This window comes from Prunus dulcis, chromosome 3, assembly GCF_902201215.1.
Source record: "Prunus dulcis chromosome 3, ALMONDv2, whole genome shotgun sequence".
NCBI classification, from domain to species: domain Eukaryota; kingdom Viridiplantae; phylum Streptophyta; class Magnoliopsida; order Rosales; family Rosaceae; genus Prunus; species Prunus dulcis.
This window is the reverse complement of record NC_047652.1, coordinates 22,064,673-22,086,112: the sequence shown is the minus strand read 5'-3', so window position 1 is coordinate 22,086,112 and position 21,440 is coordinate 22,064,673. Positions and strand designations below refer to the sequence as shown.

General features: G+C 37.3%; 5 protein-coding genes across 6 annotated transcripts; all 5 read right to left on the bottom strand.

The window, feature by feature from the left end:
* Positions 1-115: 115 nt before the first annotated feature.
* On the bottom strand, positions 116-3,721 carry LOC117620788 (DExH-box ATP-dependent RNA helicase DExH18, mitochondrial). The gene is made up of 2 exons (XM_034351015.1): positions 1,038-3,721; positions 116-570 (listed from the first exon to the last, which is right to left on the bottom strand). Exons 1-2 carry the CDS (start codon positions 3,452-3,454, stop codon positions 516-518), a joined length of 2,472 nt encoding a protein of 823 aa, XP_034206906.1. The 5' UTR covers positions 3,455-3,721; the 3' UTR covers positions 116-515.
* A 498-nt stretch (positions 3,722-4,219) lies between these two features.
* On the bottom strand, positions 4,220-5,714 carry LOC117623267 (protein FEZ-like). The gene is made up of 3 exons (XM_034354179.1): positions 5,534-5,714; positions 5,009-5,313; positions 4,220-4,927 (listed from the first exon to the last, which is right to left on the bottom strand). Exons 1-3 carry the CDS (start codon positions 5,712-5,714, stop codon positions 4,220-4,222), a joined length of 1,194 nt encoding a protein of 397 aa, XP_034210070.1.
* A 3,897-nt stretch (positions 5,715-9,611) lies between these two features.
* Positions 9,612-13,720, bottom strand: LOC117622285 (protease Do-like 8, chloroplastic). 2 transcript variants are annotated; one of them, XM_034352910.1, is made up of 13 exons: positions 13,310-13,720; positions 12,862-12,989; positions 12,356-12,438; positions 12,154-12,252; positions 11,885-11,951; positions 11,411-11,486; positions 11,252-11,318; positions 10,937-11,154; positions 10,757-10,824; positions 10,573-10,652; positions 10,206-10,292; positions 9,985-10,092; positions 9,612-9,891 (listed from the first exon to the last, which is right to left on the bottom strand). In XM_034352910.1, the coding sequence occupies exons 1-13, from the start codon at positions 13,501-13,503 to the stop codon at positions 9,763-9,765; spliced, it is 1,404 nt and encodes a 467-aa protein (XP_034208801.1). In that variant the 5' UTR covers positions 13,504-13,720; the 3' UTR covers positions 9,612-9,762. The 2 variants fall into 2 exon arrangements, with proteins under 2 accessions (XP_034208801.1, XP_034208802.1); XM_034352911.1 differs by having other exon boundaries at positions 12,862-12,986.
* A 501-nt stretch (positions 13,721-14,221) lies between these two features.
* Positions 14,222-15,921, bottom strand: LOC117622701 (60S ribosomal protein L34). The gene is made up of 4 exons (XM_034353461.1): positions 15,770-15,921; positions 15,550-15,629; positions 14,655-14,764; positions 14,222-14,518 (listed from the first exon to the last, which is right to left on the bottom strand). The coding sequence occupies exons 1-4, from the start codon at positions 15,846-15,848 to the stop codon at positions 14,425-14,427; spliced, it is 363 nt and encodes a 120-aa protein (XP_034209352.1). The 5' UTR covers positions 15,849-15,921; the 3' UTR covers positions 14,222-14,424.
* Positions 15,922-17,342: 1,421 nt separating this feature from the next.
* On the bottom strand, positions 17,343-21,440 carry LOC117623084. Its single transcript, XM_034353939.1, has 5 exons — positions 20,665-21,440; positions 19,268-20,577; positions 18,053-18,466; positions 17,714-17,943; positions 17,343-17,617 (listed from the first exon to the last, which is right to left on the bottom strand). The coding sequence occupies exons 1-5, from the start codon at positions 20,832-20,834 to the stop codon at positions 17,366-17,368; spliced, it is 2,376 nt and encodes a 791-aa protein (XP_034209830.1). The 5' UTR covers positions 20,835-21,440; the 3' UTR covers positions 17,343-17,365.

Below are 21,440 nucleotides of genomic sequence, written 5' to 3'. Positions count from 1 at the left end.
CTCTACTTCTGTCGCCAAAAGAGGCATGTTAATTTACTCGTCATCCCAACTTTTTTCTTTTTCTTTCAAGGCCGCAATTACATTGAGGGCGAGATAGGAGTGAATTACTGTGAAATGATTTAACAATTTTTTTCGTCTTTATTTCTGAATAATAGTTAACTTGCATCATACACCAGGAGGTTTCATACTTGATCCTCAAAGAGCCCGCAACTTTCTATTTGAATACATATTTTCCTACTGTCCAATTGAGTACATAATTTGGGCCAAAACCTATCTGTTCTAAAAGTGAACCACCCCCACCATACTCGAAAATAGGGTTTAGTCAGTACTCTACACAACAAAATGAATCAGGAGCTCGTGAAAGTAGCATGTCTGTTGTTTCTTTGCAACGCATACTGCAAATTTTTGCAAATTCTGTTCACATGACACTCCCAGACGATGGAAAAGTACAGAGTCTACAGTTAATTCCATCTCACGTCGGCCTGGGCATTTGTTCAATCATCAATTCCCCGAACCTAAGCAGCTACTTTCTCTGAGAGCTCATGTTGTACAGACCGGTCTTGCCTTTTCCTGCAAGTCAGAAAAAAAAAAATCGTTAGCACTGATAACGATAAGGCGCTTAATAGGAGCTAGAGAAACAAGTAAAGGATGCAATCCAGAACACAAATAATTTGAAATAACACACCTAATCTCAAATTTCTTCTTCTGTTAGATATATCTGCCTATCCATCTATCCGTCTATTTATTGGTTCTTTAATATATTATTAAGAGTAGCTTTTTTCACACAAACATTAGATTGTGTTATCAGCTGCTATGAATATTGAAAGAACCTAATCTATAAAATTGATGTCCTCGAAATCGATAATATTTAGGCAAATAGTTAGAATCAAATAATCGAAACAAGTGAAATCTTACAAAATAAAAGAAAAATAAAGAACAGACTAAACTAGAGCAGATACAAGAGTACTTATTTGACAATAAACACTACATCAGTTCAGTAAGAAGTCGTGGAAGAAACTTTATTATGAGGAACTTACTTCTCATATACTTTGATGAGCGATCTTGGCCTGTCATAACTATCTCGCTTTTGTTGAAACTTTTGGTTCTCTGCCGCCCTTGATTCTGGTTTCCAGTTAGCATTGGCTAGAGACTTACCCAACAGTTCAGCAATATCTGTTGCCATTGCCTCAGCCTTCTTCCAATATGGAAAAGTTTCCTCCTTGAAGTGGTGGGATAACCACATATACATAGACAACACTTGATGCTTGGTCTCGAGATCCAAGAGCTCCTTATTGTTACGAGCAGACCCCTTTGGTATGCCCATAGCAATATTAACTGGGAGATTCTGACTATATGATGAAGCAAACCTTAGAAGATGGTACATCGCTTTTGGGTCTCTGATATTAACCGGGGCAAAACAGAAGTTAAAACGATCCTCTAGAGATAATTCTGGGACCTTCTGTAACATATTTGCAACCTTCTTTATATGATCATGTCGACACAAGAAGTATGACCCATCCAAACGACAATTTTCACTGAATTTCTCAAGAAGCTGGCAGAATGTAACATTTGGCATTTTGCCTGCAAATAGCTCGACTTGCTCAAAGAAAGGAAAGAGGCCCACTTTCTTAACTTCATCAAAAGGTTGCTTTAGACATTCAATCAAGTAAGCCAGATCATCTAAGTTCAGTGTGGTAGTGAGTCCATCTGGATATATACTTCCTCTCCGACCAGCTCTTCCAGCAATCTGCTTCACTTGAGATCCAGGAACTGCTACAGTTTTGTCACCATTGTACTTGGCCAGGCCATAGAATACAACCCTCCTGATATTAAGATTTAAACCCATTCCCACTGCATCGGTAGCAACAAGCACATCATATTCATTATTTTGATCATTAAACAAATTTGCTTGCTGTCTTCGAGTTTCTGGTGGCAAGGCACCATAAATAACACAACAACGGTGATTGGTGTGTTTTTCAATTGCAATTTTAACCTCAAATACCTCTCTCCTTGAAAAAGCAACCACACAGTCTCCAGACCGAACATTTTTAAGATCTCCCAAGAGCGTTTTGGCTTCAACCACCAACGGCTTAAACCTCTCATAATGGTGCACGAACAACTCATCACCAGTCTCTGAACAGATTTTTCGAACAATGTCCAGAACACTTGGATCTCCACACAAATGTATCTCGTCAGCCTTCAGCCCAAGCAATGCTCGTGTCCATGCAAACCCTCTATATGGGTCTGCCATCATCTGAATTTCATCGATAACAGCAACATCGTACAGTTCATCGGTTGACACCATTTCCACTGTACAAGCAACATGGTTTGAGAATGGGACAAACTTCTTTTCTTGTCCCGTGTGAAGACTACAATAAACCCCATTTCCATTTACTTTGTCAAAGACTTCCATAGCCAATAATCTCAGAGGACTGCAGTAAATACCCTTCTTTGCTTCCATGAAACTTTGCAAAGCATTGTAAGTTTTGCCACTATTGGTTGGACCACAGTGATAAACTATCTTACGCTTCATAGCCCGAGCAAATGGAAACCATGTATGGGGCTTAGTGAGATCTGCTGATTCAATCATACCCCGAAAACGCTTGATCTCATCAGGAAACTCTTCCAAACAATATTCAACAAACACTGGAAACAAAAACTCAACTGCATCATCAGATGGACCAAGGGACACCACATACCTGGCAACATCAGCCGAACACTTCTTGAAGAAAAAGTTCCGAAAATTGTGCACAGCAGTAGGAAAAAATGACCTGCCTATGTATATCGCAAGAGACTGATCGGATGCCCAGCCCGAATTCCCAAAGTACCGGAATATTTCTTGAAGAGTGTCCCAATCAGACCGTCTCTGCTTCGCACCCTTTTCGGCATTGCGAAGCTCACGATACAATTTAGCAGACTCGCGGGATGCAACGTGCACAAAGCTCAAAGGTTTCACTGAACTCACATTGTCATCACCATTTTCCGACTCAACCATCATTGAATCACAAATAAGACCCTCATCATCACCGTCCCTGTCTTCACAATTCGACAAATTGCGAGCACTATCCTCAAGCTCAAACTCAACATTTTTCCCAGCATCCGCATCAAAATCGCATTCAGACTCAACCATTGTTGAACTATAAGCACTATTATCATTCACATCTTCGTCCCCATCTCCCAAAGCAGTTGAAAATGGTTTTGCATCAAGGGTATCGCTGCCCATAAATTTTGGGCTTTGGGGCGGCAATCTAAGACGAACTAGGTCCCTTAAGCTCGTCGAAAACGGACGGTTTGGACCATCGAAAGCGGGACAAAAAGGGAAACTTGGCGATACAGAGCGGTCATATGAACCTGCGGAACTGAGATATTGATTCCACACCAGAACCCTAAACCTAGATATGCTTTTCTTCGAAGCATAAAGTCGAAAGAGAGAGCTTGCAGGGCCTCTAGCCATTTTTAACACTCGGATAAAATCAAAAGCTCATAGATATGATAAATCAATAAGAACCGACAAGTAAAGCTTGAACACGAATGAAAAGCCCAGAAATTTGGGAACAATTTCAAGGAAATAAGCGAGTGTGAATTGAGCGGATTATAGAGAGCTCACCTGAGACAATAAAAAATGACTGAATTTGAGAGCGAGCGAGAACGCAAATTGAGGGGAAAGCGGTGGTGAGGGTTTACCCGAGCAAAAACCCAGAAGCCCCGTTGGGTTTTGACTTTTGACATCTGAGGCTGATTTCTTACTTCAGGTCTGCTTGAGATTTACAGACTCAAATTTTCAAAATTCAGCCCACTAGTGGCATTCATTTGGGCCAAATATGTCTGGGTGGAGCCCAATATACTCTGTTAATTACCAATTTTATATTTTTTAGCTTTATCATCAATCTGTTAATTACCATTTTTTTTTTTTTTTGGCAAAGTTAGAAACCTACACATCCGGGTATGACAGGGCTTTGAACGCAGGATCACTTGGAAGCATACCAAAGACCTGTGCCAATCCAACAAACACCCCAAAATCTTCATGGTAATTATTTCACTTGGTTGGTGCTAGTTATAGCTTGTAGTGTAACTCATTTCCCCAAGTAGTATTACTACACAATAGAAACAAAATATATTTTGCCTAACTTGTATAAATTGGAATGTAGGAAACTGTACAGTGACACACTAAAGAGAGTATGATTTTGATACTAGCTAGAAGAAGATAAAATGAATTCAATCAAGTGTAGCATTTGTTTGTAGAATAGCTAGTGGACATGTCACTTGGACAAGGTGGTGAATCTGATGGCAGAGTAGGCTTCCAAGCATCATCATCTGAACCCAAACTGAAGGGAAATGCAATTGGTCTGATGCTTCCCCACTGGCCATTATTATTATTATTATTATTAGCATGGCTTGTGCTACTACTTAAGTTCTTCCTGATGCCCCCTTCATTTTCTCCTGTTTCCATGTTTCCCTGCATCTGATTCTGTGACAATTTGATCGAAAAGCCGCTGAACTGTTGCTGTTGTGAACCATCAAAGTCTATGCTTCCAGTTGTGTTACTCAAATCACCAATCAAGGCAGGGCTGATGGGTCCTGACATTTCCACTGGAGAGAACATGAAGCCATTGGGAAATTGATCTGCATCAAATATGGAGGGTTTGGATCCTGTGGGATTGATGGGTTTATAAGGGAGAGTGTCGAAGGCAGAGTAGCTGGCATTAGAAGCTTGTTGCAAGTCATTGTTGCTCCAAAACTGGATGGATGATCCTATGTCAGTTGTGCACGACATGTTCTCTGAGCTGAACTGAGTGCAGTGTGCACCTTGATTGAGTAAACCAGATGCTGCTGTAGGTTCCGGGAATGGAGACCCCCAAGAGTGAGAAAGAGCTCTCTGTGCCATGGAGTTTGTCTTCTTGAAAATCCTACAAATTGCCCATGCATCCTGTACAAAATGATGTGTTGAATTAAAACCCAAAACACAGCTTTAAAACAAAGAGAGAGGGAAAAAATAACCAAGACTTACATTTGCCGGAAGGCTTTTATCCAAGAGCTTTTTTGGTGGTGGTGCCGACTCTGAGAGAGAAGGTAACCGAAATTCATGCATCATCCAGTCAGTTTTGATCCCCTTAGCAGCTCTGCCTCTGTAGAACACAAGGGACTTCTTCAAACCTATGCACTTGGAGCCTTCAGAAGAATAAATAGGCCTGTCTGTTCCAGTTGCTTTCCAAAACCCAGCTCCTGTGACTCGATTAGGCCTAGCACTGTTCCTGTATTTCCTGTCTCTTGGGCAGTAGAAGTACCATTCTTTCTCCCCAGTACTTGCCAGCTCTGCTTGCACATATCAAATACAACTTGCAAGTTCAGTAACAAGAACTAAAATATGAAAAATAAATATGAAATCATCATATACATGAAAACGAGAAAAATTTCATGTTGCTGGGTGGCTAGAGTTAAAAATCAGACACAAATCTTTGCAACCAAAACCCAAACATGAAACAGTTTAGAGCCATTTCTGAAGAAAGCATGAATAAGAGACAAGCTATCTTACTTGGAAGATCCCAGGGATCATATTTGTAAATGTCAACTTGCTTAATCAACTCAATGGGGAGATGCCTCTGCTGAATTTTTCTCCTGAGGTAAAACCCAACGAGCTCCTCATCAGTGGGATGAAAACGAAAGCCAGGCAACATCACATCATCAATCTTGTCCATGTCATTCTTCTCATCCATATTTCTCTTCCTTCTCTAAAGGTGGAAAAGACAGTTTGGGATGCTTAAAAGTATTTCGGAAACGAAACCAGACCCTTGAGAAATAATCTCTAAGCTTAAGCTTTGAAGCTGGTCTGGTTCTTTAGAATGAGCTCACAGTAATATTTTGTTCACTGCATCCAAAGCTATCATCTCATGTGCCACCTGAGAAGGGGTCTGGTTCCGAAGCTTCGGCCGCCCTTTCAGGGTGACTATGGAGGAGAGTACGTTTGCACGAAAATCAGTATGACTTGGTAAGCAGAAGCTGAGAGCCTCAAAGTCTTTTAAACAACAGCTACCAAGAAGTGAATGGGATTTTATTGAATTATAAGTTGGTGTGCTTCTTGAACTGCATGAGGGGGTTATTTAAATCCAAATTAAGGATCTCAAAGAGTCTACAAATTCAGCAATTTTTTGGAGTTTTTAAATACCAAGTTGCTTTCACACATGCATCCACAAGTTCAGCTTATAGAAACCACCCTTTTTATCTTCAAACGACCAAATGCAAACTGACAAAACACAGGTTCCTTGTCATAATATTATATTAACCTCTTAAATAATCTTTGCTTGCATTGTTTTTTTGCTAACCATGTACGATGAACCAATTTTCAATACAAAAGGCTCAAAATTAAGAGTCAATCTAAGGCTATCTATGCAAAAAAAAAAAAAAAAAAAAAAAAAAAAAAAAAAATTCCTCTGAGACCCTTCTGAGTTGTGAGGAAAATAGAAATGTTTCTGGCATCCCTGGATCCAAAAATGCCATTTCTGTTCCATTCCCTCATCTGCCACATATGAAAACGTGACGTGTCAGTTGATATTTTAATCTTAAGATATTCCAAAACCAGTGATTAAGTATACTAATTGGGGTAGCTGAAGCATATCAACCTCTTTTATATTGGTCTACTTGGCTTCAACCAGTAGAAAAAGACACCATGCAAAATAAACCACCGGACTAATCTTTAATTACACACTTGGTCACTCACTGATATAACCCAACAATAAGAAGGCAAGAAAGGATGATGGTAAATTGGTAAAATGAACAAACTAATATATTTTACTAAATTACCAGTACATCCAGAAATTACAAGAATATGGTAGCTGCATTTGCTGCAGTGATGACAAGGTTAGACAAACAGTGCGCTGTTTGAGCTAAAATTGTTTTTGGACAGCTCTATTTAGGGTAAATTCAGACTGTTCACCAAACTGTAACAAAGGGCAGTTCAACTACTTGAGTTCATAATTTGACTAGTGATGTCATCTGACCTTTAAAGTTGCTGACATGCAACAAATTATGAACAAACAAAAACAAAAGGTTGAAAAATCATGTCTTCAAAAGCAGAAAAACTTTTGTGAAATGGAGATATTACTGTTTTGCTATCTCGGTCAATCACGTTATATCAAGTGAGTATACAATGATTGACCGAAGATAACACGATATTCCCGTTCCACACAAGTATTTCTCCTTTAAAAGATACAGAGATGCTTAACTGCTACAGGTTTTTTTTGTGTGTAGATTTCTTTATAATTTTTCTGTTTTATTTTTAAAAAAATTTGTGTGTTCAACTTCAAAAGATATGAACCATGTTTAATATTTCAACCTTTTATGTTTGGTTTGATATCCGTTCATATTGAAACAATGAAAAGATCTGCCTTAGTTTTGTCAAGTCTTGCCATTAGTTAATAAGAACTGGTAAGGCACAGGTCAAACCCCTTGATTTCACGAACATTGGAATCCAAAATTCCTAATTCCCACATTTCTTTTGGGTATTGTCACAGCCCAAAAAGAAAAAGAAAAATCTTTTTGGTACTTCCAGACACCAGTTTTGAGATGCTGCATTTCTTCCAAAGAATTGAGACTTGGGTTTCCTCAAAAACTCATGCTAGTCCACTGAGATGCTACAAAGAGATAGCTGCTCATGTCAACAAGAGAGAGCCACTAGCATTAATCTTGTCTCTAAACAAGTTTAATTAAGATAACTAAGTTCACTGTGTTTGGATTTAATAAACTAATTGTCGGTTGCTGAAGTTTGCTAACCATGTTTGCTACATAAATGGCAAGCCATGAAGCATCAATTAATTTATTTAATAGGTGAAGAAAGAACCCTTTTTGGTCAAATTAATAATGCCAAATGGAGACTCAAATTTTAGTGAATTTCCCCAGATACTAGATCCTCGTTTGCAACCCTTGTTGTCTGTTCCTTGACCTTGGATTTTGGAACCCATGCGTGCAACCTAAGTTGAAAGTTGGATCCCCAAGTTTTCTAACCTCTTTCTCTGCAAACATCAACCATCTAAACACAACTATGTTCCCTACGAGTACGAGACAAATCCACCATCAATGTTATTGACTAATATTGCATGGTTTCTGTATTTTAATGCAAATTATAATATTGATTTCTCCTTTTTCTTTTTTTATTATTTAGAAAACGATATTCTAAACTACTGTAATCAGAGATGGACCCAGCATTTTAAAATGGGGTGAGCTAGATTTACCATACTGGACTGTTAGATTTTAGGCTTGACTAAACCCTTAAAGGAGGCTTATGGAATTGATCATAAATATATATAAATTTAATTTGAGAACATATCATTTTTATTTTATTTGTTTAAAAAGCCTATTTTACACTAACAAATGCCAACAACTTTTCATCATATATACTTAAACATTAACACTAAGAATAAGAAAAGAAAAAAACTAACCTAGGCTATAGCCCATGTTGTACATAGCATAGGTCCGTCCCTGACTGTAATGTAAATTAAAGAGGAACAAACTTGACCAACTAGCCTAACTCACATCTGCAAAGTTTGGTTTTTCTTAACCACTTCAAATTCCAAGCTAACTTGAATTATTAATTTAATGCTTTATATTGTGTGTAAATTGTTTAAGCAACACTTCAACCCATGCACACCATTTTCAAATTTGAACAAAGTCTAGAAAGTAGCTAATTAAGTTGTAATGAAATTAGGCTTCTTGTGGGATAAATTTTCGACTCGTTCTTATCTTAACCAATCTTAAACAAGCTGTAATTAATAATTATTCAATTAATATTACTGTGAAAAGAATAATTAAGGTTCTTGTTTTCTAAGATAGGAGTCAATAATAGCAACTCCACACGAATAAATGAGTAATCAAATTGCAATTATTAAGCTTAACTAGAGTTAAAGGGAATTTTATCATCTTATTACAGATTTATGGATCATTATCAACATTCTTAATCACATATATAATATGTTTTTAGAATAATTAATTAAAGATAAATCTGTTTGAAAGCAACATTCTTTCAATATCTGTGACTTAAAATAACCTAAGAATCCTGTCTCGTTGCTTCCCTGCTAAGTTACTGTTCAAACCTTATTATTAATTTGAGAGACAGAGCTCCCTGCAGCAGCAGTCACAATCAGGATTATAAACCAATAATTTGTTTACTTTTTAATGGTATGGTAAAACCAAACCCAAAGTAATTTGCATTGAAAAAATGAGGAGAATTTGTATGCAATTGCCAGATTATTGGAAATTGGTGATGTGAATTTGATTGGGATGTCTAAAGAATCTGACATGGTGTTAGAAACTTGGAAGCAAAATGGAAAAAGACAACACAAAGACAAACCTGGTCTTAATACTAAATTTGATACATGGGATATAAAAATATTCATGGGATTTTCTCACATCAACTAAATTATGCAATTTTGTCTCACATCAAACTAAATTAAAATTGCGTTCGGGAATGAGTTGATAGACCACAAGTTGCTGCAGTGACGTGTATAATTAATCAATAATATTGATATTATATCAAGTGATCGACTTCTTATTTTTTGTTATTGTTGGTTTTATTTATTTATTTTCATCTTACATGAAAATTCCGTTTTCACACCTATTCATACTAATCAACTAATTTTCCCCATTAATGATTTAATTATATACAGTAATTCCTCATTGTACATCAAAATATCGAGCAAAATTAATATTCCTATAATAAAACTGAAGAAAATTATGTGCTGATTGACATGTAAAAAAAATCAGCATGCCCTATCATGAACTCTTTTCTTCTAATGTTATGGGAAGCTCCAAATTTTCGCTGCTCCTCTGGATCTTTAACGTTACTTTATCCCCCACGTTATATTCATCCAACACTCTGTTGAACTCTGCTTTGCTTTTAACCTGATATAAGTTAACATAGCATCAATAAAAGCACCTTCTTTTTTTACAATGCATGGAGAGGAAATTGATAACAGCTAGAGAGGGACAGCTCACAGGTTTGTCGTCAACCGCAACGATGATATCCCCGAGCACTATATTACCAGCAAAGCCTCTTGTGGTGGGAAGTATGCCAGCCTTTGCTGCAACACTATTTGCAGGGACCTGCAGCATTATAAAGTCAATGCAACAATCAAGAAGCAAACTGTCCATGGACAGATGTGAATATGAAGGACAGAGATATTAATTGATATGCAACTTAAAATCAACAAGTATACCTGCAGAACTAGAGCTCCATATCGAACATTGAGTTGATTTGCAACTAGCTCTGGAGCAATCTCCAAATTCAAACCAGCTCGAACAACCTAAAATGGATGAACCAGCAATAATAGAAAAAACATGTAAGGCATCTTCTGGTTAACATAATTAAACACTTCTTAAGTAGTGTGTTTCGAATGATCTATCTTCACAAAGGCACAATTTGTGCTCATCCAACAAAAGTATGAACAGTCAAAGTTCAAAGAACCACCAAGTACATTATATGATAAAACCAAGTAGGGGTTGCTGAAGGTGTTAGATTGAATGATGACTTGTGAAAAGAAGTTAACAATCAGTTGGAAGCTTAAAAATACTTAGCAACTATACTTTTCCAAATTGAATCAACTGAGGCACGATTTTGAGTACAGTTGATGATGGGATGGCAAAGCCTACACCAGCCGATGTCCCTGCCAAACCATTTAAATTTTGAGGTAATCAATTTGCAACTTCCATATTTGTTTTCTCAAATTTCAAATTTGAATATGTGTTAGAGTTCTATGAAATTACTTACCTGTCTGAGTAAATATTGCGGTATTAATTCCAATTAAATTTCCTTTGGAATCTAACAGGGGTCCTCCACTGCCATAGTAAGAACAAGTAAGGAGAAGGTAATGATCAAATTTTCAAAAACTAGGGTGAAGTTGGCACTGGCTGTGAGCTCCTTCATGTCAAAGAGGGATTAAAATCAAACCTGTTCCCAGGATTGATTGCTGCATCTGTTTGAATTCCACCACTAATTGTGACTCCAGCTTGACTGAAAATGTCTCGATTCAATCCACTAATTACCCCGACAGTGAGGGTATGATCAAAACCAAATGGATTTCCAATTGCTAAACACTGCTGCCCAACTCTTAGAGAAGAAGAGTGCCCCACAGAGATAGGCTTCAACAGATCTTCAGACGCTTCTACCTAGCAATTTAGAGATATCAGTACCGAGCTGCTGGTAAATTACTAAGACAGTTCCAATGAACAAAACTATCATCCAAAGTACAAAAACAAACATTGCCTTCAAGACAGCAAGATCCTTTGCACGATCGGCACCAATTAGCTTCCCCTCAAAATTCTTTTGTACCCTTTTGAAAAAATTCAACCAAATGAGAAATATGAGTTCCTGCATTAAGTACGCTGCTTAGCAGTCTATCTATGAATGCTCTGAAAATCTCACCCTTCCAATGCTAGAATGTTAACTCGTGCAACAACCTCCCCAAGACCTGGATTTCTTGAGAGGGCATTACCAATTACTGGAAATAAAAGAACTCAATTGTTAACTTCAAATCTAAGTCCATTGGATAGTCATGAAATGATCTACTATCATAAGTCAAAACAAAAAAATATCTCTGTACAGCCACATTGTAGAACAAGAATATATCATTTTGAAAAGAAAACCTTGAGATTATGAAGCCAAAATTTTCATTCCAAAAGAACTTGCAATTCATAGGCTTGAAATGACAAAGATGCTAAAAGATTTAGTGAAATTTACCAATGAATGTAAAGTATGCAATATGTTCTGGTTAATAACATAAGTAACATCAGTAAGGGGTAGAATCATGGATGATGTATTCATTTACTTGTTTGAGACCTACAACAAAATTCTTTTATATGCACATGTAATTCTTCAAGTTCCTTCATCAGATCCTACCGTGATAATTGGTTACAATGTGACCTTGTCCATCCCAGACTACTCCTGAACCATTTCCTTCCGGAACCTGTTTATATGTATATTAAACATTATTTGCAGTCATACAATACTGCACACTTATAAGCATGACAACGTTTTATAATACTTGGAAGTATGCCACGTGTGATAAGCACAAAAATAAGTTCAAAGGAAAAGTGAACCAAATTGATTAGTCTCCTTCCAGAAACTTAGAGAGAGAGTTATCAAAATTGAATAAAACAGCCACGCACCTCAACCACACCAGTTATATTAAGTTGAGGACGCAATGTCACATCAAAAATGTTAACGACAGAGTATGTGTTCTTCTCAAAGAGTTGGACAATTCTTTCCTGTCAATAACGCATATCAAAATTCAGCCATAAACATCCGAAGAATGGAGCATTAAACCTATAAAAGAACGATTCCTCCTATAAAGGGATACAAAATATGGACCTCAATGGGGAAGAGTGGCCCGGAAGTCAAAACCGGGGGAGTTACTTCTTCAATTGTTACAGTGGGATCCCCTAAAGCTTGAGCTGTAAATCCATAGTAAATTGCATCATCATAAGCGAGTATTTGGCATTTGCAACAAATACAAAAGCTACAATAAATAACATCCCCAAAACTATGAAAAGAAGCTGGTGGATCGACCAATCTGGCGATCAGAGGGTATCGAATCAAGTAGACCCATAATTTACCAAACAAAAGTAAGTGCCATGTTGTTGAACATTGATTATAAGTTTATAACTATGGACCACATAGAGTTACACTAGAGTCCGTCGCACATTAACAAACAAATACTCAGCTTCACCTACATTGGAGATGAGAATCTTGAAAAGCATAATTCAAAATCTACATTCTTAAACTATTTGCAAACTAAAACACCTTATAAGAGATTCTTGACAAACATAACAAGATCATCAAATTTAAGTTGAAGACAAAGCTGAAATCTTGCGAACCTGACAAATACCTTGAAGGATCACAAAGTGGATACATGAATATACTCGCAAACAATGCCCGCCGTGTTGTGAAAGGAGCAGCTTCGCGCACCAATGGATCGAAATCCTTGCTCAGCTCTTGAACGCTACTAAAAGGGTCAAAAGGACAAACATAAATTTTCCAACCAAACAGCAAAAACCCAGAGACTAAAATCATATGATACAACATAAAGATGTACACATAGAAACACATGGGTGCAAAATGACAAATATAACTAAAACTGGGAAACATTAAAAAAAAAAAATGAAAACTTTTTCAATGATACGAACACCCAGTAACACAAAGCACAAGATTTACCATAATGCGTTTGCATGAGGAAACATAAAAGCTCGGCTACACATGAACTTATATAGAAAAATAACTTAAATTGCTAAAATTGAAGAAAATTTGAACAGAGGGGAAAGGAACCTTTGAGTGGAAATGGAGAAGGGAGGAACGGCGCCGTCTGAGGAATGAGTGGGCCTGTTTGATTGAGAGTGAGAGCTGGCAGAGGAGACTCCATCAAAGCAAAGCTGTCTTCGACCTATCAAACGGTTCTTGGGAGTGCCCAACCCCAATGCATTAGATTGCACAGGACAAGAATTGCATGCTAACACTTGCATTGTTTACACTGCTGAAAAAATTGATTGAACAGCTCAAAATTCAAATGGGATAAAGAAAAGACCAAAAAAGGCCAGTGGAAGCCTCTGTGTCTGAGACTTGGAAGTTCGAAGTTGGGAAGAGGCAGTAAATGTAATAGCAGGAGGGAGGGAGGAAGATAAGGGTGGGTTGGGTTGGGACTGAGACTCACTGGTCACCACTGACATGGTACGATTACCATTGTACCCTCCTCCCTCTGATTCTAAAATGCTCAAATCGTTTTAGTTTTAACTGCTTTGCTTTGTCAAAAAGTACATAAAAGAAATTTGTGAAGGCAGTGTACTTCGGTTTTTATCATCTTTCGTTCTGCAAACAATGAGGAATTAAACTTTGCAGATTCTTAAGAGTCGCTTGTTTGTCTCTCATCATTTCCTTCTGTTTCATGAAGGATGCTGCGTGCTTTTTCTTCATTTCGTTAACACTTGACCCAAAAAGGTTCGGAGGAGTTTTTGGAGAACCTCCGGCTCTGGCTTTATAGAATGAGACTTTGTTAATTACAAATTAGTATTAGTTGTATTGGCATGGGCATTTTGGGTATGTTAAATTATCTTGGTTGCGAAACTCAGACCGACAGGTGAAAAACAGAGCACGACCGAGAGTTATTGTGCCAAATGCAAATAAATAATGAACCCCCAAGCTTTGCCCATGAAGATGAAAATCAAAACGCATAAGAATATCACATAGCAAGAAACAGGCAATTGATTTGTCATTGATATGAAATTCCCAAGTGACCAAAGTAGCAAAATAACAATAAAAGCATTCCCAATCTGCTCCAAATTCATTAATCAACAAAATCTAACATCAAAATCTCGCTCAAGCATATCGTCTTATAGTTCAAAAGGCTAATGATCCATCACTCTGCCTCATTAGGCTATTGGCCTCATTTAGTTCTTGCCGGCCTGCTTTTCCTTGGCCTTTTGGATCTTCAGAACCTTTTTCACGATCTTTTGCTCTTCCACCAAGAAAGCTCGAATGATTCTACATCAAATTGAAAAATAAAAACTCAATGTCATGCCTCAATTACTAATTTACATGTATATAAGAACTATACAATAATAATAGTAATTAAAAAAACTGCAGGAGCCCAGATCGAGAATTATTTCAACTCATTTACCTCTCTCTAACAGCACCTCCAGATAATACACCACCGTAAGCCCGATTCACAGTCCTGCGGTTCCTGGATAATCTAGATCTCTTGTACTCTGCAGGTCTCAAGTGAGGAATCTGCAAAAGAACCAAAATTGTTAACCGAAATTCATACAATAAAAAATAGTCATTTACTGGTCAAACTTGCCAATGAACTTCGATATAAATGTACTAGTCTAGAAAGTAGGAGCAACATAACAGCAAATAAATACAACCCACAACAAGAAAATTGCAAATATCATACAAAGCAAGATAAACTATAAATGAACAAATATAGAACCTATTTGTCAAAATTCCAACTCATTTTCTTGTTCGGATTATACATTAAAAGTAGTTATATTTCAAATGATTTCTACAGAGATGGAACAACATATACAAAGCCTACCCCATTAGAACAATACTAAGCCAGATTCAATGCTTTCATCAAGAGTAAGAGCACATGTAAGAGCCTGGCTCATTAATTACTATCACTACACCAATAGCCCCTCCGGGGAGCAAGAGATACTGTACACAAAGGTAATGCATATATAACGTATGTGTTTCTAGGAATTTTAAATTCAAAACCTGGATCCAAAAGAAAGGGTGTGTCACAAATGTACCAGAATCAGACCTATTATGAAACCCTACATTTGGAGTACATGATCCAGTACTACTCCAATGTCGCCCATCATCGATAAATTACATCTATTCTTAAAGCAATTAATCACCAAAACAACAACATTATACACAATTTCAACGACCCAAAGCAATCACCCATCAACCAAATACAACCACACATTCTTATATTCTAACCATAAATCTAACCTAATAACTCAGTCAAACATATGCAAATATTGAACAATCACAAGAAAGAGGAGACATACCCCTTGGATTCTCTTCCCAGTAACAGGGCATTTTGGACCGCTGGCTCTCTTCTTGGTGGTCTGATAAACCAACTTACCCCCTAATATTCACAACCCATAAAATCAAGTCAGCTAACGCAACCAAAACGACGTCTTAAAAAACCAGAAAAACTTATTGAACTTTCATTCAGATTTCAGCAGAAAAATGGTCAATGCTAACGATGAAAAGAAACATACATACCGGGGGTTTTGACGATGCGGTGCTGGTTGGATTTGGTGGCGTAGCTGTGACGCGTTCGGTATGTGAGCCGCTGCACCATTTTCGAGTGCTCGTTAAGCTCAGCTACCTCTGGGTTTTAGTGCGACGGACGACAACAAAAGGGTTGCTAAAAGAAGAAGAGCGACTTTAAATAGGGTTCTGAAGGCTATGAAGCCCTAGATCTAACGGTTGTGGAGAGCTTTTGGTATTGGACGGTGAGGATTTATGTGAAGATAAGTTAAAATGTGGACGGGCCCAAAAGCAAACAAAACCCACTTGGAAGGGAAGGGCCTGAGCCTAGCCAACTCCACGCTGGTCGATAACGACGACACAGCCCATTGGGCACTCTGGTGTAGACCAAAACAGCATCCAATTTCTTCCTAATTTTTTGTTAGGAACAATATTCTATTTAAATCAAATCTAAACTACGGAAAATGGGGGATTTAAACTCGGGTGTATAGTGAGGAGCACATTCATCCACTCTAGCTAATTTCGCTAAGCCTATATTTGCAATTTCTTCCTTATTTAACTTGAGCAAAGAGTTGGCAATTATAATGTATGGGAAAAGAAATAATGATAATGAATAATTGCTAACTCTTTTTTGAGAAAATAAATCATTATTTATTTTCCCCTACATTCACGAGAATTTGTTTTTCTATTAATGGGAAAATAAAAACGAAGCACCTAATAATATATCTTCACAAACTAAGACCTACGAGATTGCCCCTTTTATTATGGGGTGACAAAGAGATTGTATCATTCGATTGTTTTTTTCATGCTTTTTGGGAGGTATGAAGAACGCTGCAACTTTGGTATAGATGGTTTGTTCGTCAATTTGAAAGCCTAAGCAGCATGGATTGGTAAAGATTTAGATACTAAATTCGAGTTTCAATGTGTACAACCAACTAGTTATTATTTTATGATATTTCTATTCATGTTATTGGAAGAAAAATTAAATTCTAAAGTTCTCTAAAGTGCGATATTCTAAACTATATTAATGTACGAGTAGAGGATTCGAACTAAAGTGCAAAAAGACAAGCACACACAACCTTATCCAATAACCCACATTTGCCATGCACCTTAATTTGGAATTTGCAAAAGAAGAACCAAACCCACCAAGGTTAATTACTCAATTACTTAACAAAATAACCGCATTAAATTTGTCGTTAACTGCTTACCCACCCAGCACACAAAATTTCCACGGAATTTATTTTGCCCGAGGAAAGGGACACGAAGGTGAAAGAAATGATAGCATCATTGAAGTTTTGACCAAAACCAAAATGTTAATGACATCATACCTTACCAACAAACACAGCAAGGAAAGACGTGTGGGGACCTTAATCTTCACATTGCACCTCCATATATATATATATAAAACATTAATTTGGGATATTTACTTATTTATCAAGACTATGAAAATCATTGTGTTTTCCTTTTTATATATTTAATTTTTTGATCAAATTTTGGTGGGCCGTATATAATTATGATTCATTATGCCTGGGATCAAAATATACAGTGAGGAAAACTAATATTACTTGTTTGGTTAGACCAAAAAGAAAAGGAAAAGGCTAATTATTACTAGCATGGAAATAGCAAGAAGGAAGGATCTACACGAATCTTTCTGTTCACAAAATGTATCTTGCTTAACTTATTGTGACACCACACTAGTTGCTCTGTTGTTATACTGGACATGTTTAAAACCCTTGAAACTAATTTCATTTCAACTTGAGAGAAGAAGTACAGGTGATCTGTGCCTTCGTCTTCATGCTTTCGGAATCTCTTTAGTATGCAGTTCCCACCCCTCAACGTGTCTTTAAGCTTCCTCTCCTTCTGCATTCATAAGCAAAACACATTCAAATTTTCGGAAATAAAACATACGCGCAAGAGAGTTTAACAAGACAACATTTTTGTAGCCATAAAACGTACCTTGAGAAGATCTGTTTGGACCTCCGTTAAAAGCTTTAAATCAGAGTCTTGAAGTTCTTCTTGTCTTGTTTTTCGACAGGCAATAGTACTATTAGCATTTTTATCGGCTCGAATGAATCGCCAAATGATCCTTATTGATTCTTCCAGTATTTCCACCAGAATGTCACTTGTAATTGCATAAGCATCTTTGCCTTTCCTTCTTGCTTTCTTTTTCTCCTTTAAATTGTCCCCTGCATGGTACACCGTTTGAATTAGTATCTCTAAATAAATCTTCAACTTCCATAAACTAAATATATATTTTTTTTTTTTAAAAAGCATTTGATATAAAGTAATTGTTACCTCTGATCACTGGAACTTGAAGAAGATTGCGCATGACACATCGATTCTTGACATAATTTTCGACCCTTGGCCCTTGGAAACGTTCATTCTCTACAAATCTCTGCATGAGCACTTGAAACTGTTGGAATTCGTCAGCAACTTCATTGAACGAACGTATTCCATATGGATCAGATTCCCATAGCTCAAAGGCCTTCTCATACTGCCATTGAAGGAACTCCCAAGAAAGGCACAGCTGCCCAACATAAACCACTTCTAAATCACCATGCAATTCTCTAATGAACTTGACCATTGGGTCAGAATCAGAATCAGAATTAGAGTCTTTTTTGCGTTTGCATCTCCAAAAGGATGAGACTGTTGGAGCTGAGGATTTGCATCTTGAAAACGATTGTAGTGAGTCCTTAGACTGCAAAAAACCTATACATTGGATTGTCATAAAATATATCAGAAATGGGATCATGTGAATTAAAAATTACAATAAGATTATAAAAAATACAGAGCAGATGTATTTGGCCACCTATGCATTTTAGAATTAACCCAAAAGTCAATTTAATTAACAATTACATAGTAACTTTTCATGCACATGAATTTCCGCAGCTTGTCTTCACTAAAGAAACCAACAAAGAAATGGTGGAGCACTAAAGCAATCCATAATTACACTGGTGGAGCTACTAAGTTAAGCATGATTATGGTGTTGAACATTATGGACAAAAGATTTGAACCTTTAACTTTTGCACTTGACCATAAATTAAGGAGAATGGGGTGGCTCTATGTACTGCGTGCACAGCCGCTAACATGTACTTGGTACTTTAGACAATATTTAAACAGGTACACATGCAAAGGAGCCTTTTGTAAGTGCTGACATTTGAGAGACATGAAAGGTATGCTCTAATTAGTTCATGTATGTATACTTTTATGTAATAATCACTCTTGATGCTTGGGAAGTGAGCAGGCTCATGTTTCTTCCATGATCAACTAAACAGATTCAGTGGGTCCTAAGTAGGTTGAGTTAATCATGCCCATGAATTGAATGGATTACAAGAGTTAGAAAATCTTTTTTGAACTATGCTTAAGCTTTTTCGACAAACATGAAAGGAAAAATGAAAAAAAAAAAAAAAAAAAACTGGGGAAGAAAACACGAACAGCAATGGTTTGAATTGAAACTAGGAAGAAATCAAAACTGAATGAAATTAAGAAGCTTGGTAAAGAGTGACTGACCTATTGCATATAACTTCTGGTAATTCAGAATATCGAATTTTCGCATTCGCTCTCTGTAACTCTTGTAGAATTTGTGAAGCTCTCCCATTTTATCACCATGATGGACTTTTTCATCAATCTTCCATGGCTTCAAATCATCCATATTTGGGGACTCAGATTCTTCAAGAATGGTAGGCAGACCAGTAGCTCTGACTTTCTTGAGCTCCAGTTTCAACTGTTCTATCAAGTGCTGGTGTTCCCACAATGTTTCTAATGTGTTTGAATCCTCAGAATCATTAGTTGACGAATTTTGACCATTGGGTTTTTCAGAATTTTCTGAACCATCCTTTGGCTTTTCATCTTTGCTACTGCCTCCTTCAGGATGGGAGCTGCTGGGGCTGTGATGATCATTCCCAGGCAACTCTTCTAGTTCTCGAAGTTGTTCCATTATATCTTCATCTTCTTCATCAAAACCATCAGGCTCATAACCAATATCCAAATTCTCAAAGTCAATGCCTTCTAAAGCACCAAGTTCATCTCCTTCCCCAAAATCTGTTTCTGACAGAAACCCATAACTAGGGGAGCCAACAGCTTGACTTCTAGCTGAGAACACATGGCTTGAACCAATAGAATCAGTGTCAGAATCTGAACCAACAAATTGCTTTTCTGACAAAAAGTTAACTTCATGAGAATCAACTTTCTCACCAGCAGAATCGTTTTCTTGACTCCCCAGTTGCTCTTCATCCGAATGATGATCTTCCATGACTGATTTCTTCTCTGACTCCTCCTCCTTGCTTTCTCCATCTGCAGAATGTTGAGGACTTTCTTCATGAACAGCTACTTCAAGGGAATTGGAAACGCCTATTGAATTACCAGCATGTACTTCTTTGACAGTAAAGCTTGCAACTTTTGCTTCTTCCACGAAGCAACTAAGAGTCTCTGCAGCTTTGAATTCATATTTGCTGCTGCTTTTGACTTGTGGTTCTTCTTTGAATTGGCTAAGCTTCTCAGGTATGAACACATACTCTTCGTTTTCTGCTGGAGAAGCGATATCCAAGATAGGAGAATCACCATTAGCATTCCCTTTATTGCTTCTGCCTAATATTTCTTTAGTCTGGTACTCAAATTTAAATACAAACTTTGGCTCCGGCGTCTCTCTATCATCAATATCATTGAAGTCTGAATCATCCTCACCCTCCCAAATCTCAGAATCAGCTTTCATGGGCGTAGCTTCGGGCTCAATACGGCTCGGTACTATTTGATTGCTTTCTCCCGAAAGAGGGCTAGAGCAACAGGAATTGTTCATCAGAGAGCTCTCGTCTTTATTGAAACTGCAAGGGGAAGGAAAACAAATAAAGTTAAAGTTACTGAATTTCAAGAAAATCTAAATTATAAAACCCAACTGGGAATTTGAATACCTGAGGAAGATTTTGCTGAAAAATCTGAACAAAGTAAGCAAAAGGGCAGAGACAGAGAGCGTGAAAGAGGCAGGAAAAAGAGCCATCTTTCTCTGAAAAACCCAACCAGCAGAACCCATATTCACGAAATCAAAGTGGGTATTTAGCGCATACTTGTTTAGGGCACCCATGAGTGGAATCCATCAATCTTTTTATTTCAGTTTGAAGCAAAAAAAAAACAGAGCAGTGTTCATGCACACTCTGATTTCCACGTTGAATCTTTCAAGCAAGAATGGACTTACCACCTGTAAAATTATCAAAATTCTTAGTGTTGAAAAGGGCTGCATGGAATGGGATCAGAGGAAGTTGAAATCTGACCAAATTAGGGAGATTTAAAAGGGATTGCAAGCAAAAGTTTAGGGGGAGAAAAGAACATGTCAGCGACTTGGGTTGAGCTAATCTATGGTTGCTTAGAGCCTTGGAATTCTGAGGACCGTTATGTGAGCGATTGATGGTATTTACAAGATTATATCGGGTGGGGGGTCTGTTTTGCCTTCTCTTTCCTACACACAGTGGGAGAAACACAGAATTGGGTGAAATTGAAAGCTTACGTTTTTTTTTTATAATGGGTTTTGTTTCAAGCTTGTTGGCAATGGGAAAACAATGTGGTTTGTGTTTAGATTTGCTTGTCAATTCCTATATGGAATAGGAGAATCTTTTAGATTTGTGAAAGAACAACTTGAAAAATAGAAACGCAAGACACCCAATTGCTAGTTTCCACTTTCAAGTTTTTATAA

Coding starts and splice junctions, on each gene's coding strand:
- LOC117620788 (XM_034351015.1), bottom strand. CDS start 3,454: ATGGCTAGAGGCCCTGCAAGCTCTCTCTTTCGACTTTATGCTTCGAAG. Junction 571..1,037: donor CTCATCAAAGTATATGAGAA/GTAAGTTCCTCA, acceptor TCTGACTTGCAG/GAAAAGGCAAGACCGGTCTG.
- LOC117623084 (XM_034353939.1), bottom strand. CDS start 20,834: ATGGGTGCCCTAAACAAGTATGCGCTAAATACCCACTTTGATTTCGTG. Junction 18,467..19,267: donor CCAGAAGTTATATGCAATAG/GTCAGTCACTCT, acceptor TCCAATGTATAG/GTTTTTTGCAGTCTAAGGAC. Junction 17,618..17,713: donor TCCAAACAGATCTTCTCAAG/GTACGTTTTATG, acceptor TTATGAATGCAG/AAGGAGAGGAAGCTTAAAGA.
- LOC117622285 (XM_034352910.1), bottom strand. CDS start 13,503: ATGCAAGTGTTAGCATGCAATTCTTGTCCTGTGCAATCTAATGCATTG. Junction 12,990..13,309: donor TTCTCCATTTCCACTCAAAG/GTTCCTTTCCCC, acceptor TGACCCTTTTAG/TAGCGTTCAAGAGCTGAGCA. Junction 10,825..10,936: donor GCAATCAATCCTGGGAACAG/GTTTGATTTTAA, acceptor TTACTATGGCAG/TGGAGGACCCCTGTTAGATT.
- LOC117623267 (XM_034354179.1), bottom strand. CDS start 5,714: ATGGATGAGAAGAATGACATGGACAAGATTGATGATGTGATGTTGCCT. Junction 5,314..5,533: donor TGATCCCTGGGATCTTCCAA/GTAAGATAGCTT, acceptor ATGTGCAAGCAG/AGCTGGCAAGTACTGGGGAG. Junction 4,928..5,008: donor ATAAAAGCCTTCCGGCAAAT/GTAAGTCTTGGT, acceptor CATTTTGTACAG/GATGCATGGGCAATTTGTAG.
- LOC117622701 (XM_034353461.1), bottom strand. CDS start 15,848: ATGGTGCAGCGGCTCACATACCGAACGCGTCACAGCTACGCCACCAAA. Junction 15,630..15,769: donor CCGCATCGTCAAAACCCCCG/GTATGTATGTTT, acceptor TGTGAATATTAG/GGGGTAAGTTGGTTTATCAG. Junction 14,519..14,654: donor GGAGGTGCTGTTAGAGAGAG/GTAAATGAGTTG, acceptor AATTTGATGTAG/AATCATTCGAGCTTTCTTGG.